General features: G+C 41.7%; 1 protein-coding gene across 3 annotated transcripts in view; it reads left to right on the top strand.

Annotated features, from left to right (window-relative positions):
* LOC126542407 (uncharacterized) overlaps positions 1 to 12,477 on the top strand; it is a 42,648-nt gene extending 30,171 nt beyond the window's left edge. For all 3 annotated transcript variants that reach the window (XM_050189466.3, XM_055077229.2, XM_055077230.2), the window contains exon 7: positions 5,791 to 12,477. In XM_050189466.3, coding sequence (XP_050045423.1) covers positions 5,791 to 5,882 — 92 coding nt within the window. In that variant the 3' untranslated portion in view covers positions 5,883 to 12,477. The remainder of the gene's footprint in view (positions 1 to 5,790) is intronic.
* Positions 12,478 to 15,620: the final 3,143 nt, after the last annotated feature.

The following is a 15,620-nucleotide window of genomic DNA, read 5'->3' as shown; positions in this document are numbered from 1 at the left end:
ACGGATAATTACAGCTGGCAAGCGACTAATGTGGCAACGACCAGGGAGCTCCAGAGGGTATTCTGCACATTCGACGCAGTGGGGTGAAAACGCTCTTACTCGCGCCTGTCATCTATATACAGGTGCCCTGTGCCGGACAGCAGCAGCAGCAGCAGGGGGAAAGTCGAAGGAAGAGGCAAAGAAAGTTTTGCTTAAAAAAAAAAAAAAAACGCCGAAACTTTCGTGAACTGGATGTAGCAGGCCAGTGTTGCCTGGGCGTGGTGCGTGACAAGAGCGTGGATGGGGGGAGGGGGGCATGCTTTCTTGGAATGGCGTGAAAATTTACAATTAGCATTAAAGTAGGGGGGGGGGGGGGGGAGCTTTTGCACAGGTGGGGGTGATTGCTCAGAATTTTACAGCAGTTAAAAAAGCATTTCAGGGCCCCTTTAAGACCATGGTACCACGTATGTGCAACTGGAGCCGTCACATAGTATGTGAACTTATGAACAGGTAAGAGCTTGGAACAACACCATCTTTCTGGCTTCATTGCCTTTGGCTTCATGTGGTTTTTATCTGAGCAAGCCTCAGAGATAATCAGTTTGTCCATTTACATGTACATGCTGCTCTACAGATTGGACTGTTGCATTGATCAATGTGTTTTCAGGTAATCTCGTGTTGATGGACTTTTTTTGGGGAGGAGTACATGCAACTTTTAACTTCTGCAACAATGTTGATAGCGGCTTTGATTTGATTTAGCTCTTAAAGCATCTTCTTTCTTTGGCTCTTTCCCCCGTTCCCCTGGTCACCTTTAAGTTTTGCCGTGCGTGCTGTGCGTGCATTCTACTGTCATCACAACGTCATTTTTGTGCCACCGTTGTCACAACGTCGTCATCATCCTATCATCATTCGGCTGTCATCATGCCGTCTTCATTACACTGTTGTCATGCAGTCATCATCTTCATTGTTGTCATTCCATGTTGATCACACCATCATTGTCGCTCTGTGATCATTTCGTTGTCACCATGCTGTTGTCTCACCATGGTCATCTCTATAGACCAGAATTTCCAGCATGTGTAGGCGGCCGCCATGTTTTTGTTATGATGATGCTCAGGGGAACTGTGGAAACGGTTTGCATAGCAGTGGGCCACAGCATGTTTGCGGTTATCGGTCTCCTGCAGTGCCTGGTTCGGAAAGTGCTGCAGCTGTCTAGTCACTGAATGACAACATGTGTGTCTTGTTTAATGCATTTCAGATCACAAAAATATACCACAAAGATAATTTTGTGAGAGTACCATGTAGCATTGTCTGCTTCACTGCAGTTGCAATGTCATGCAGTCTGCCAAGCTTTTTTCTGTGAGATCTAACTATAGAAGTTTTCTAGAACTTGAGGCAGTGTATGAAAAATACTACACGACATCTAGTATGCTATACGTTGTTGCTTTGAAAATGAGTATCACATTTTTGCTGTGTGCTATCACCATAAATTGTGCTGCATTTTTGCTCTGCTTTGTCCTCTCGATCGCCTTGTGATATTAGCATACCACGATTGATATGAGTACAGTAGTTATTTTATGTTTGGCAAGCTGTACGCAGTCACAGAGAAAACTCTAGCTCCTACGTGTTTACATAAAGCTTCGACATGAAGCAAATATGAGCAGCATTTCACACTGACAACGGACACACTCAGCAACATAAGCAGTTAGTGGGCCACTGCAGTGTGCACGAGATGGGAGCACTAAGTTTTATATTGCGTATGCTGCTAGTTACAAGCGCTTTGTTATTTTCTCCCTCACATTCAACAGAGAGCACACAATAATTTGCGTATCCATGTACGACATACCAGCTCTGTTAGAAATGGCCGAACATGCTTCTCATGTGGCTGAGTGTGAGCATCGCACAATTCTAGTAGCTTAAGCACCCACACAATGTGCAAAAGAAATAAAAAAAAGTCACGTGAGCCTTCGATGCATTCAGAGCCCTGTTTCTGTGTACGTTAGTCATGTATTGCTTTCTAATTTCGTGGTCTGAGGTACTCGAGTGCCACTCATTCATGTACTTGAAAAACACAGGACATGAAAACCGTCAAGTTTCGTGCAATCTTGTTTATTTGCCGTAACTGAACAATCGCTGCACAAGTTACGAAGTCAACATGCACACCCAAAAGCTTTCTGCTTACCTTTCTTGCGTATCTCAAACACCTCTTTGGGTCCGGTTGACCTCTGTAAGGTTTCTGTTAGAAAAGTGAACCGAGCAGACCCAAAATAAAGGCCGCCGAAGGGTCTTTTAAACGGCACTGTTATGCTTTTATTGCAGGACCGCAGAGAGGGAAGGTAAGACGCACACTATTGCATAGTTTACGACAATGATATGAATACCCACCTGAGCAAGCTTGCTTGGCACGAAGTCTTTTATATTTAAAGCCACTAATCCTATAATGTTGTTTCTCAGGAGCTGCAGGAACCTTGTGTGTCTCCATGAACATCAACCGCAGGGCTCTTGCGTGAGCAGCTCCCTCGTTCGCTGATTGCTCGTGCAGTCAACGACAGCATAGTGCTGCTCGGATGAATAACCTTTGTACTTCCCACTGAGAAGATGTGGTAAAAACATGTCTTAAGCAAACACCTCAGCAGGTGTGACAAGTCACTGAATGACAACATGTGTGTCTTGTTTAATGCATTTCAGATCAAAAAATATACCACAAAGATAATTTTGTGAGAGTACCATGTAGCATTGTCTGCTTCACTGCAGTTGCAATGTCATGCAGCTTGGCCTCCTCCTTAAGAGGAAGCTTTAGCTCGGGTGCTCCTATCTAAATACGTATAGAAGGAGAATTCGTTTTTCTCGACAACCACTGCACCAAATTTGACGAGATTTGTTGCATTTAAAAGAAAAGCTAATTCTAGTGACTGTTTGTTTCGAATTTTTCATTTAGGTTGTCAATTCTTTATTAAAAATTGGCGAAAAACGCAAACTTTCAGAAAACGAAACTATCAAGTTTATAACTCTGTAACTCAACAATAAAATATGATATCACAATTATGTGAATTGCATCTAATAGAAGATCTATAGCAGACAAAATTGATGTTACATATGAATCTAAAAAAAATTTGTATTATGGAAATACGGCTTTTGCAGAACCCTTGTACACAATGTAACCAATTCACGTAAGATACAAACTGACATACCAAATTTGTCCGCTTTGACTGTTATAGCAGATGCCGTTTACAGAACTGTGATATCTGTTCTTGATGCACAGCTATTAGTTTGTAAGCATCGTGCTTCTATCTTTCTTTTGAATTTTTCAAGATATCTTAAACAAAATTCAGGCCCTAATTGAAATTCTGCTTCCAACAGACACTAGAATTCAACTTTCTCTCTCAAATGCAACAAATTTCACTAAATGCGATCCAGGGGTTAGCTCAGAAAAGCGTTTCTGCGTTTTACATGTATTTGAATAGATCGCGTCGTAGTTGGGCCCGAGCTAAAGCTTCCTCTTAAACAATTTGTCGAGGGATAAAATGCACGAATAATAACTGCATTGCCATTGCCAAAGATGCTGCAAACAAATTCTTAAACCCTACGCACTGTCATAACAAGTAAAATAATTAGTTTTTTTATAAAAGAATATACTCTTATGTGTCAAATATTGTGCCCAAAGTAACTGATATCAGTGCTTCCATGTTTTTGTCTATTTAAATGTATCACACGAACTTTAGAACTATATCAGTTCGAAACCAGTAAAGCATTGCAAGTCGCGGGTATGAAAAATGTAAAGGCCATGAAATGAACAAGTTCAGGACAAACATGTTATTGAAACTTTGTCCTTCAAGAACCTTGTTTAGTCTTGCACACATTCAGCGGCCAGTGAAAAATCTCAATGATGCTGTCATTTGCTCCAATGTATTACGCAGGAGCAACTGTCACCGATCCTGTATCGTGAGTAATTGCACCGAAATTATAGGCGCAACAGGGATCACATATAAAAAGCAGGAGTTCTGTAATATATACAAGGGCGAGTCAAATGAAAGTGAGCCAATGTGAATATATGACAAACGGAGTACTTTATTTAAAAGTAGTCACCATGAGCAATTAGACATTTGTCCCGTTGACTAACGAGTCGCGTGATTCCCGTCTCGTAAAACTCCGTGGGTTGCTGCTCCAAAAAGCTTGCAACTGACTCTTTCACGTCACCGTCCGACAACAATCTGGTTCTCTTGAGTTGTTTTTTCAGTTGCCCCAAAATGTTGAGGTCGCAAGGCGACAAGCCTAAGCTGTATGGCGGATATTGCAACGTTTCCCACTTGAACTTTGCCAGTTTTATATTTACCAAATCAGCAACGTGAGGGCGGGCATTGTTATGGAACAAGATGAACCCATTCATCAATTTTCCACGTCGTTTGTTCTTGATTGTGACACGTAGCCGATCCTGCGTTTCACGATATCGGAAAGAATTGATGGTCTCTCAAGATTTACCAAATTCTATCAGTAATGGCCCCTGACGATTGAAAAAAGAAGTAAACAACATCTTTCTGGCAGAAATGATGTCCTTTGCTTCCTTGGGGGCAATGAATTCGAATGTTTCCACTGTAAGCTTTGCCATCCTGTTTCATGCTCGTAGTAGTGGCACCATGGTTCGTCCCCGATCACAATTGCAGACAAGAAGTCGTCACCCTCATTGTGATGTCGGATCAGATGAGTCAAGGCAACGCCGAACTTTTCCTTCTCTTGGTGGTGGTTCAAAATCTTGGGCATCCATTGCGCACACAAGAGCCGATAACCGAGATGTTCGTGAATTATGGTGTGAACGGAACCGTGAGTGATGTTCACCCGCTCGGCCGGTTCATCGATGCTTATCCTCCGTTCTTGTCTCATCAGCTCACAAACATATGAAATTTAGTTGGGGGTGATTGCACGGTGGCTTTGGCCCTGTCTTGGATTTTCTTAGCAATGCCCAACTATCCATCCTAACGTCTTTGCAACTATCACGTCCTTCTTTGAACCGTTTGCTCCTACTCTTCACAGTGGCCAATGAAATGCAATGTTCAAGGTACAGGGCAGCCAATTTGTCCAAGTTGGGATTGGTGCCGAATTTGTTCTGGCTGCTCATGGAAACCTTAAATTCTATTTGCGGGAAGCCCTAGTCTACAAGAGGGCAACCCAGTGGCACAGACATCTCCTGTTCGGCATGCCAATCCTGCGGAGCCACTCATTAAATAGATAGTGTCATCCACGCTTTCTTGTGCAACACATATTGCATCGGGAGGCTTTTCTTGTTCTTGAAGCAGAGTGGCAATCTGCTCTTGCTGGTTATGAATGACTGCAGTTTGTGCTAGCCATCCATATGTGCAGTGAGTAAAACTGAAACACACACTTTGCTCATTTTCGCTTCAGGGCATGTACCCCCTCTCAGATTCAATGTCTTTTTGGCCAGCATCAGGCAAAACAGTGCCGCTTCTAAATTGTCGGCGTTAAATATTTCCGGTGGTGTGAGAAATGATTACATAGCCATAGGAGAAGCACACTTGTAAAGACGCGGCGCAGCGTTCGGTATATTGAAGGTGGCAGTGTATGGTAGTTTGATAAATGCTTAGTGCAGCACTATATTTTTGTATGGGATTTTCAAGGGGATATCACAACTGTTTGATATACGCAATAACTCGATATATCTGAGTTTGACATAACCAGGATCGACTAAATGCACTATAGCATGAGCTATGTAGTCGATAGCTTCCAGATATGCACGATCGCGTTATAGCACATGCATGATGCGTACACTATGTGTACTGACTTATCACTTGTCTTCGGTTGCAGTCGCGCAGAAGCAGAACCATCAACGCCAGGCTCCTCTGCCCCCAATGTCGCTGCACGCAAGTGGTTTTGTAGCCCACCAGACCCCTGTCTGACCGCAGGCCAGGGGCTCCGGCCACAACGTGAGTCACAACCACCCAGAGATGGCGTGCAAAATGCAGCTGCCAGGGCAATCCCTTCTTCACCTGTCGGGGGCTCAGGAAGCTCGACGTTACGTTGGTCCCGCTCTGTTGGACGCCACGAGAAGAGGGAACGACAGAGATGTCCAAGAACAAACGCACCCTGCCGCAGACAGTGCACACTGCTGGCATTGCCACTTTTTGCTGTGACACCATCTTTTCTATCTGTTTTTTTCGCGAGTGTCATAGCATCGCTGTGTTGTGGTGCCAGGTGCTTTGGCGTTGTCATCTTTATAAGTTGTATGACTCCTCCTCTTTCCTTTCTGCTTTCTTTGATGGTTTGCTTCTGGCCTCTGAGTTGCAGTATCACACTGACAAAGGGAAAAGGATGTTCGTCCTGGTGAGCTGTGGCTGCCATCTGCTTAAAGGAAAAATATTTTGCAAGTGGCGTGCTGTGTTCAAGCACGTATGACTGCGTTGTTATGCTTGTGTATTTCTTTTCTTTTCATAAGTTTGCTTCGCCACACCTCTAGAAATGAGGCTTATGCTTAAGAATATTATTATCAGTGTGCCACAGCGAGCTGAAATATTGAGCGAAACATCCTGTATTCAGAACAGCAAGCATTATCCAGCTAAACAGCCGAGAGAAAGAGCTGATGATCTTGTGTTTTTGGCCTTTTGCACAGGCCTGGCGTGAAATCACTGTGAAATCACTTTTATTATTATTATTTTTTTTGTAATGCAATAACCAAAGCAGAATATGCACTCTGCCTGACTGCTTTGCCTTTTCCTGTAGACATGCTGGACATTTTTACAACATCTTTTGCATAATTTTTATGTCTTACTTTTGTTTTTCCATTCCTTTCAAAGTATACCTGCTCACACTTTCTGCTATTGCAATTTTTAATTTTTGATATTACCAGCAGATGCATGGAACCATGTGCTACCTGGAGTTGCCTTTTCAGTTGTACATACAAAATGAATGCTGCACAAGCTGTATGGAATCAAAGCACAGGCCTATGATGTACATTTGTCAGCAAAGGTCGGTTTCGTTTCCTTGCTGTACATAATTATTATGTAAAAGAACCGCTGCACTGTTAAAACAGGCTTGTAACGTCTACAGAGAGAGAACGATTAAGAAAGTGCTGCTGTAAGCTGCAGTTTCCTTTATTGCAATTACAGACTTCCTTCAATGTTGTTTAGTTTGCATTTTCTTCCAGATGTAGCATAGCATCTCGAGCCATCACTCACTCACCCAGCCCTACTCCCTCAAACTTGAAGGAGATCAGCAAGACTGCTTGACGGCTTAGCTTTTTCACCGTCTTGCGATGCTCGACCAGTCATGTGAAACTATGCTTAAATGCACTTTTTAATTTCCTTTTTTTACCAGCCAGTCCTGTTGAATCGCTTACACAAACCCATTGATGGTAGCTTTATTTTTTCAATGATAATATAGTGTGCTTCCTTGAGCAAAAGTATACAGACCAGGGATTCTGTTATAAAGCCCATTTCCTTCTCTGCCTATAAGTGCAACTTGAAATCTTAAACTGCAGTCCAAATTTGGCATTGTGAACTTTCCAGTGCACTCATCAATATCAGTTTACGTGTCAGAATTACAAATAAATTCAGTTTTTTCAGCTTGTGGTTTGTACACTTTTGCTTACAGGTGTTCATTGTGAAGCTGTGAGAAAGAAGTGGTATAAGAACTAAGGCATAAAAAAATGACAACGAGGGGTGTTTAATGGCTGCTTTAATTTGACAATGGGGAATAGGCAGGGTAAATACAATAAATGTTCATAAGCCTAGTGAAAGGAATCGCCCAAATCTGATGTCCTTTGTATCGCTCACAGTGTGTGAACATGTGATGGCAGTGGTGCTGACATTACTAGCAGACATGTTCTTTTGTAGGAGACATAGAGTATGAAATGCTGTTCATAAAACTGCTGCAAGTATGGCGTGATCTGTGCGATTTTTACCAGGATGAGAAAAATGTTGTTACTTCTGTCATTGACACCTTAATAGAAAACAATGACGTGCAGGGTGTTGGTGTTGGGCGACGACTCGGGCTACTATGGTAGATTTTTTTTTTGCCCCTTGCCAAGCCTTTTTATTTTTACATGGACAGCAGCGAACTTTTGTGCAAGCAACATTCCTTATCATTTGTTTTTGATTAACTGTGTGCTGAAGAAGAGCTCACTGCAAATAGTTTTTTGGGGGCTCTAAGACAGAATCCCTGGAAACCTTTTCCTGTTACTTTGCTTTAATGTACATTAAACAGAATTTAAGTACACACTATGTTTTCAGCTGCATCCTAGCTGATTTTCATCTTAATTTAGAGTTAATGTATTCTTGCCATTTCATGAGAGGAACTGCGACACCGTATGGCATCACGCAGTTTGTTTTGCGTCTAGTTGGTTTTTATGCAATAGAACTTGACTGCTGCCTTCCTCTGGACCCTATGAAAAACTTCGAGCTTGGCTTCCCTGCACAGCAATGCTCTTTTCGTTGCCATGGTTACAAAATATGTGGAGGGGGAAATTTGCTGCTACAGTGGCTGCATCTAAGCATGAGAAAGGTGCATACGTGATTCTACCATTGCACCAATGTCTTTCTGTGCAAATGTTAGGCATCACACATAGTTTTATTGTTTTCTTTAATGACTGATGAGTCTAGTTTACCAAAGCATTATCTGTCATTTATGTAGCAAGGGGGATCTCCATGGCTGCAGCACTTTCAAGATATGCGCTGGAATGTGAAAAAAGAAAGAGATAAGGGCTAGGAGATTGCATATTTTTGTGCGTTTCCAACAACAGGCCTACAGGACACTTATTGTAACAAGCTCTGTTAAATTGATACAACATCATTGTCTCGTTCTGATTCAAGCCTGGGTGTCCATTGTTGGCTTCGACCATAGTTTGTGACCGTAAATGCAAAAGCAGCAACGTGAAGAAGTATTTCTTTAGTCGTAAAATGTGAACTGGAGTACACTTTTGATGAATTGCAGAAGGAAGATCTGAGTTCCTATGAGTGTAATCTTCCTCACAACAACACAAGTTCCACACATTAGTGGATCAAAGTTAGTTGCTCTCGCGGCATAATTATGAATACTAGACAGCTCCAAAATTGCCATTTTACTTCTAAACTAACACTTGAGCTGTCTCTGAAGGAGTAACTATGTGTTTCCACTATAGGAGCTCTTGTTGAAGACATACAGGCAAATGGTGTTTTGCAGCAAAGGTCTTGCGGAGAAGCTCATTATAGGTGCTTGAATATGACATACCGGCAAACCTATGTGCTTCATACTGGGTATTATCAGTAACATTAGTTCGTAAGAAATTTCTTGAGAGCTGTTCTACAAAATAACAAGGGGAAAAATTATCTCAGTTATTTGCAGGTTTGTATTCAAGCTCTAAATAATTTTTTTCTTACCTAGAGGGCATGGGCAAGGCTGTGTACATCTCTAGCTCTCCCTCTCTCTGTGCTGGCAACTGAATGCAACTGGGATGCTGCACCTAAGTTTTGCCTAGATGCTAGGCTGCGCCGCCATGCTGAAGCACTGTGCGGGGAAGCCATCGTGGGGGAAAATTTTCAGTGTTGGTAGGCCTAACTGCTGAGGAGTGGTTGCAGAATTGAACAGCTTTTCAGTTATGCATGCTGTACAATTGTGCAAACCCTTTCTGAACATGTTAGCCGTGACTCCGCTGACTCATGTTGAAAAGATAATAAGCAGGGGAGATTTACGTTGTAACATATTTTTCCCCACTTTGCATGATGTTGACTGTCCTTGTGTGCATAAATTTTCACTTGCACTGTGCTCACTCCAACAGGTGTGTTAAAAGCTTTTACGCAGCAGTGTCTATAAAAGCTGTGAAGTACCTAGGCACATGGTAAACTAGTGAGGGAATTGAGAAGGAAATATTAGCTTGTAAAAACAATTCTTAAGTTAACAATGTACATGTTAAGATACTTAAGGCTGATTTGGGCAGATGCGGAGGCTTTACCTTCAGCACGCAAACTATGTGTGCAATTTTGCAGGTTGTGCATTTCCATACTTTGTCCTCGCTTAGAAAAACCTCATGCTGGATCACTCATAAATTTCCATTCATTGATACTGCCAGAATTCTACTCTCACAACTGCAATAATAATAATAACAAAAAATATGTTTAGTCTGCCAAAGCAAAGGAAGCGTCAGCCAATAAATAAAAATAAAAAGTTAAGGCCACACCATTTTCCATAGTGTTAAATCCAGTACAGTAGAGATTAGCCAGCATGTAAGAGCATGTGTGAAGAATGACAGAATTTGATTAAGTTGTGTCGCAAGCTTCTGAAGAAAAAAAGAAAAGAAGAAACTCGTTTGACGATGCTGTGGGTTTTTTGGCCGCCAGCAGTCAACCAGCCAAAAGTAGTTATTTAGATGCCACCGCTTTTAAAAACAGTTTAATTTGTGGTTTTGTTTTAGACTTTCTGTAAACAGTACATAGCTGGAACGAGATCACACACCTTATGCTGTTGTGCTTACTTAAGCACCTTCTCAACTTCATTCAAATGATGATACTTTTCCTGTGAGAAACCTAGCAATTTTCATTACTGCCGTTCACCGCAGCCAAAAAGTACTGATTGGTTTATTTCCATTTTCTTTTTCTTTCTGTGCATTATGCTCTTATTTCAGCTATTTCCAGGGTACAAAGTTTTTTGGGTGCCATGAAAAAAATGTTTTAATTTTGGGGAAGTGATTATGTGGTGCGCTGCGATTCTGAAGACGCAGCGCGGCTTTTTTTTGATGTGGGGAAAAGATGTGTAAGCTCATATTTCTCAATTGCGCACACTCTTTTTTGTACTCTTTACCTCAAACTGCAAGTCCTAGATAAGCTTGTGTGGGAGATAATCTGCCGTGAGAATGCCATTACCTGTGTGAGTGTTTTTGAGAGAGTTTTAACTGTAGAGCTTCTGTATATATACTATGTAATAGCACAATGGTATGATGCAACAAGGACTGCTGTAAAGAACGAAAAAAAAAAGGGAGGTCTCCTCAATGCAACGTTAAGATGATGTGCCTTTTTGAGAATCGAATGAATTTTTAAAGCCAGGTTGAGATTTCTGCACTTTCAACATAGAGAGTATATATACTGCAAGCGCGCGAGTGCATTTATTCCCGACTACTTCCATCGCCACTGCCTGCTGTGAATGCTTATTTAGCAGAACAACCCTCTCCTTTTTATCGTAAGACTGCTGCTGTTGCTATGAAGAAACAAAGTGTGCGCTATTGTGTACTTGTTTCTGTCAGTTGTGACAAGCTGTAGAAATTTGCTTTTGGCATGTTTGTTGATTGGCTCACTGCTTTGCTTGAAAATGTCATGTAGTCTTCCAGGATATTACTAATAGTGCAGTTTATGCAAGTAAGCATAAGTGCACAGGACACATGTCACCCTTTTTTTTTTTGCTTTGCATATCTAGTTCATTGTCCTTCTGAAAATTAGAAAAAAAGAATTATCACACTTACCTGTAGCAGGGCTTCCCGTTTGCTGCCAAAAATAATTTAAGGAAATCTCCAGTGAAAAGCATGTCTGTGCATTCTAAACCTCTCCGCACCTGAATTTTCGAATTTTCATTTGCCTGTGTAAACAACAATCTGAACATTTCAACTGTAGATGAGGAGAACGCTCACTTTATAAAATGCGTAGCTGTAAACTAACACTGAAGTCTTCAAATGCGTCTCAGCTCAATATGCTGTGTCAAGTCAGTTCAGCCGCGCCCTTGGTGCAATCTCTCCGAGGGCAGCAGTTGCGTGGACTCGTATTTTCACTCTTTTCACTGCTGCAGGCACATGCAAGAAAGGACTGCTTTGAAATTTGCACTTATAGTTATGCAACAGAATCAATATTCTCAAATTATAATTGTCCTATTACTGGTCGCATGACATGATTTAGTTCGTTCCACATTTGATCCTTTTTTCTTGATGTACAGTGACACTTTGCATCTACTTTCAGGACAATCTGATGTGTGGAAATAACAATGCTGCTTTGGCATTTCATCTGTATTATGTTTTAAAAGTGTAACTTGCATTGTATGCTCATGCACTGTCACACTGGGCTAAGCACTGGAAGAGGCTTTCTTTAATCATGATGTTGCCTAGATTCTACATTGGTGTTACTTTATGTGCACACAGTCACTTAACCTGTGTTGGATGAGTGACAAGGAATGAAAAGAGGAATGAACGTTAAAACAAAATGTAGTGCAATTCTCTTGACAACTAAATTTCCTCTGTTGCAGCTGTTAGGGGATGTTCAGCGTCGTGAAAGTTGCATGCGATCGTGACTTTGCCCACTTAGTTCTATTAAACATTTCAGTGAAGAGGTGTTGTCCCTGCTTTATATTATGCATGTGATCCTTTGTGCTCATGGTGTTACGGGAGTGCACACCCATCACAATTGTTCAGTACTATTTTCCAGTGAACTGGTGGTTAGTGCTACGTGGCTGCTTGCTTGTTTTAAGGTTAATCATTTTGATTGTAAGCCCGCCTTGAGTCTGAATTGAAACTTTTGGCTCCAAAATAAAGATTATTGATTTGTACAGGCTTCAGCAGCAATGTTTATCGAACTTCTACATACATTTCGTTCAGGGAACATATTTTATAACAATTCTTTCCGTCCGTCATGCCAAGGGGCTGATGGCGACAAAAACATAGTGTGAGAGTACACAGGCGCCAATGACAGTTACGCCGAGTAGCTGAACGGGATGAGAACAGCATCTGGTGTCATGTGCAAGCAAATGACAAAGTTGAAAAGAAAATTACTTGGGAGGAGAATCTTTACAAAATCTGGCCCCAGCATTCCACTTACAATTGTCTGAGAACATGCGTATATATTGTGACATGTTTTAAGTTGTTTTTATTAGGGCTGCATTAGCACTAGAATCTCTTATGGGAATCTCTTGCAGAGGTTAGGTTTTGTACAGGTGGTGCTTTCGGTATCTGTACTTCCCTGTTTTGACTGGCAGTAATTAAATGTGGCTGCTGTTCATAGCAGTGGCACTTGGAAAGACAAGCTGAACATTGCCAAGACAGAGTAGTGTTCTCTCCAGAAGTGGGCTAATGCTTTAATTTTCTAGGTTCCCTCACCTTGTAACACTTACATGCCCTCCCTTGCACCCCCACTTGCAAAAACGTGCCATTCCTCACTCACCTGTGTTTTTTTAAAAAATCTTGCCCCTTCTATGTGTACTGACACGCTGGTGAGTACGCATACAGTATGACACTGTGTTGTTCAAGAGAAATAATATATTTACTATAGTCCGTATCTGCAGGCAATGCTACAAAATTTATGCAAGTAGTTTGGTCCTTTACTCTGCAAGTTTCGCAATGCAACTGTTTATCTGTGACGCTTTCTATAGAGTAACCACTTTATGTACTTCAACAGCAACTTGTGGACATATGGGCACATAAAATTCCATATCTGTGCATACTTGTGCATCCAGTATATGCCTCGCCATGCTTCTTTCACAAGGGCAAGTGGAGCACTGAGGCCACTTGGTCATAAGAACATGCCAGTCCAGTCGTTTGGTGGTAAATGGATTCATATCAGCAATGCCTTCCGCATAACAATCGCATCATATTTTGCAACATCAGAGTACAAGACTTAATGTTACGTCAAATTATATGTCAATTGGAGAGTTTGCTGTTGAGCTAGTTCGTACATGATTTCAAAATATTTTGGCAGTTTCTAAATTTCAAGAATTGCCTCTCATATGTAATGCACTATTTCTAGGTCACAAATGCGGCCAATACACAAGAGTTTCCTGCGATGTATGAATCTGAGCATAGTGGTTGGTAATTTATATCAAAAATAATTTTTGTGATGTTCCTTATGCATTGCTCTTTAAAGCAAACCATAAAGTGAATGTCTAAGGGGTGCAGCCACTGCATGTCAGTGAAAGAGGCAGTAGGAAACTACCATGCTTTTCAGTTGCCAGACTGCATAGGAGCAGACCACATCTCTTTGTTTATCTATTGCCTCTCCATACACATTTTCGCCGACCAGGTTAAGTACTGCCAACCTACCTTCCTCCTCCGTTCTCCTCCCTCATTCACCTCATCAGTTTCCGGCTTCAAGCTGAACTCATGTAGACCCAGCTTCTAGTTTTAGGCAGAAGCGACGTCATAGCTGCATAGAGGTGCGAGCGTGCAACAAGTGAAAATTCAGGAACCGGAAATCCCGAAAGCAGAACAACTGGAAACCAAAACCCTGGAAGCGGAACTAGTGTGAGCGACGAATCAGGGAGCAGCGGTGCACATCAAAGTTTTGTGCTACTTAGCAAAAGCTGCGGTGGCGTGCGGATGGAGGGTTTATCTAATGCTACAGATACGAGTTCGATTTTGTTTTGTGTCCAAGTGAAATGAACAAACAATGAGCCAGCAATGTGTTTCCAAATGAGTGGACATTGAAGTACAAAGCTGCCAAGAATACAACTGTCGGCAGCAACAATAGTGAATTAAATTGCACACCTACACAAAACTGATCCAACTGTTTATCTCATCCAACCTAATCTCGTCATAACCAACTTCCTAGTCACACGAGGTTGACAAAACAAGCCTATGTTACAGTGCAGAGCATGGGAACGTGCTTTTCTGTCCAGTGCTGTTGACCACTCTGTTGGCAACAATCGGCAAGTGCCACTTGACATTGGCAAGACACAAATAGTGCTATTGAACTTTTTGTTGACAGCTGCCCTGCAAAAAACAAGAAGAAGAAGCAAAGAATGCTTTCTGCTTTAGGAACTTAGTCTTGCAAGTGACATCATACTGCTGAATCTTAAATTTCAAGCCTGCCTCTCGGCTATTGTGTTTGAGCGTGTTCATGATTAGTGTTTGTTGTACGTTGTTGTCACGGCATTATGTATCTGCAGATAATGGGATTGGCACAGTCCATGGCTTCTTTCTTTGCCCTTGCCTCTCAATTGCTGGCCTCCCTCACCTTCGTCAATTTGCCAACACTACTCCTGACTTGACCTTAGATGATGAGGAAGGAGGGTGTCCAGGCCCGATCATTACCCATCTGCAGTGCCTCTCCACTGCCCATCTTATACCCGTGCCACACGGCCAACTGCAACGAAATTTTGGACTGTGTAAGAGTAGTTTCAGGTAGTGGGGATGGAGAACACCCTCCGAGCAAAATTTAACTTTAGTAATATGCATAAATGCATCGTGAAAAGTCAACAGAAATACATATTTTTGATAGTGAAACTTAATGTTGAGAACCAGCGTGGTGCATAGACATGGACCTCCAAGATTAGACGGCATCTGAATCGCACTGGCAATCTCAAACACAATGTGCTGGAATCTACATTGCATCCACTAACCACCATGTGCACGCATCATCTGTTGATGTGCTATTTAAACATTGTTAATAAGAAAAGAAAATAGACAATTACCAGCCCTGCAACTTTGCAAACATTCCTTTGGTAGTATATACCATTCAAATACAACCAGATTAGCCAAAGTGAAATTTTATCTGCAGCCATAACTGTTAACACTGGGAGAGAGAATGCATTTTAATGCCAAATGAGTTGCGAGAACGCATTAATTCACGTTTCATTAAACTATTAAGTACGTCTGTGTGGCACTGTGCAAATGGCATTCAACTCTAAGACATTAAGCAGTTGTGCCCTTGTCGCACAGGTATTAGTGTACAAACTTGCTTCCCGTTAAGGAACCAAAG

Source organism: Dermacentor andersoni, chromosome 2 (genome assembly GCF_023375885.2).
Source record: "Dermacentor andersoni chromosome 2, qqDerAnde1_hic_scaffold, whole genome shotgun sequence".
Taxonomy (NCBI): domain Eukaryota; kingdom Metazoa; phylum Arthropoda; class Arachnida; order Ixodida; family Ixodidae; genus Dermacentor; species Dermacentor andersoni.
This window is presented reverse-complemented; position numbering and strand designations above follow the sequence as displayed.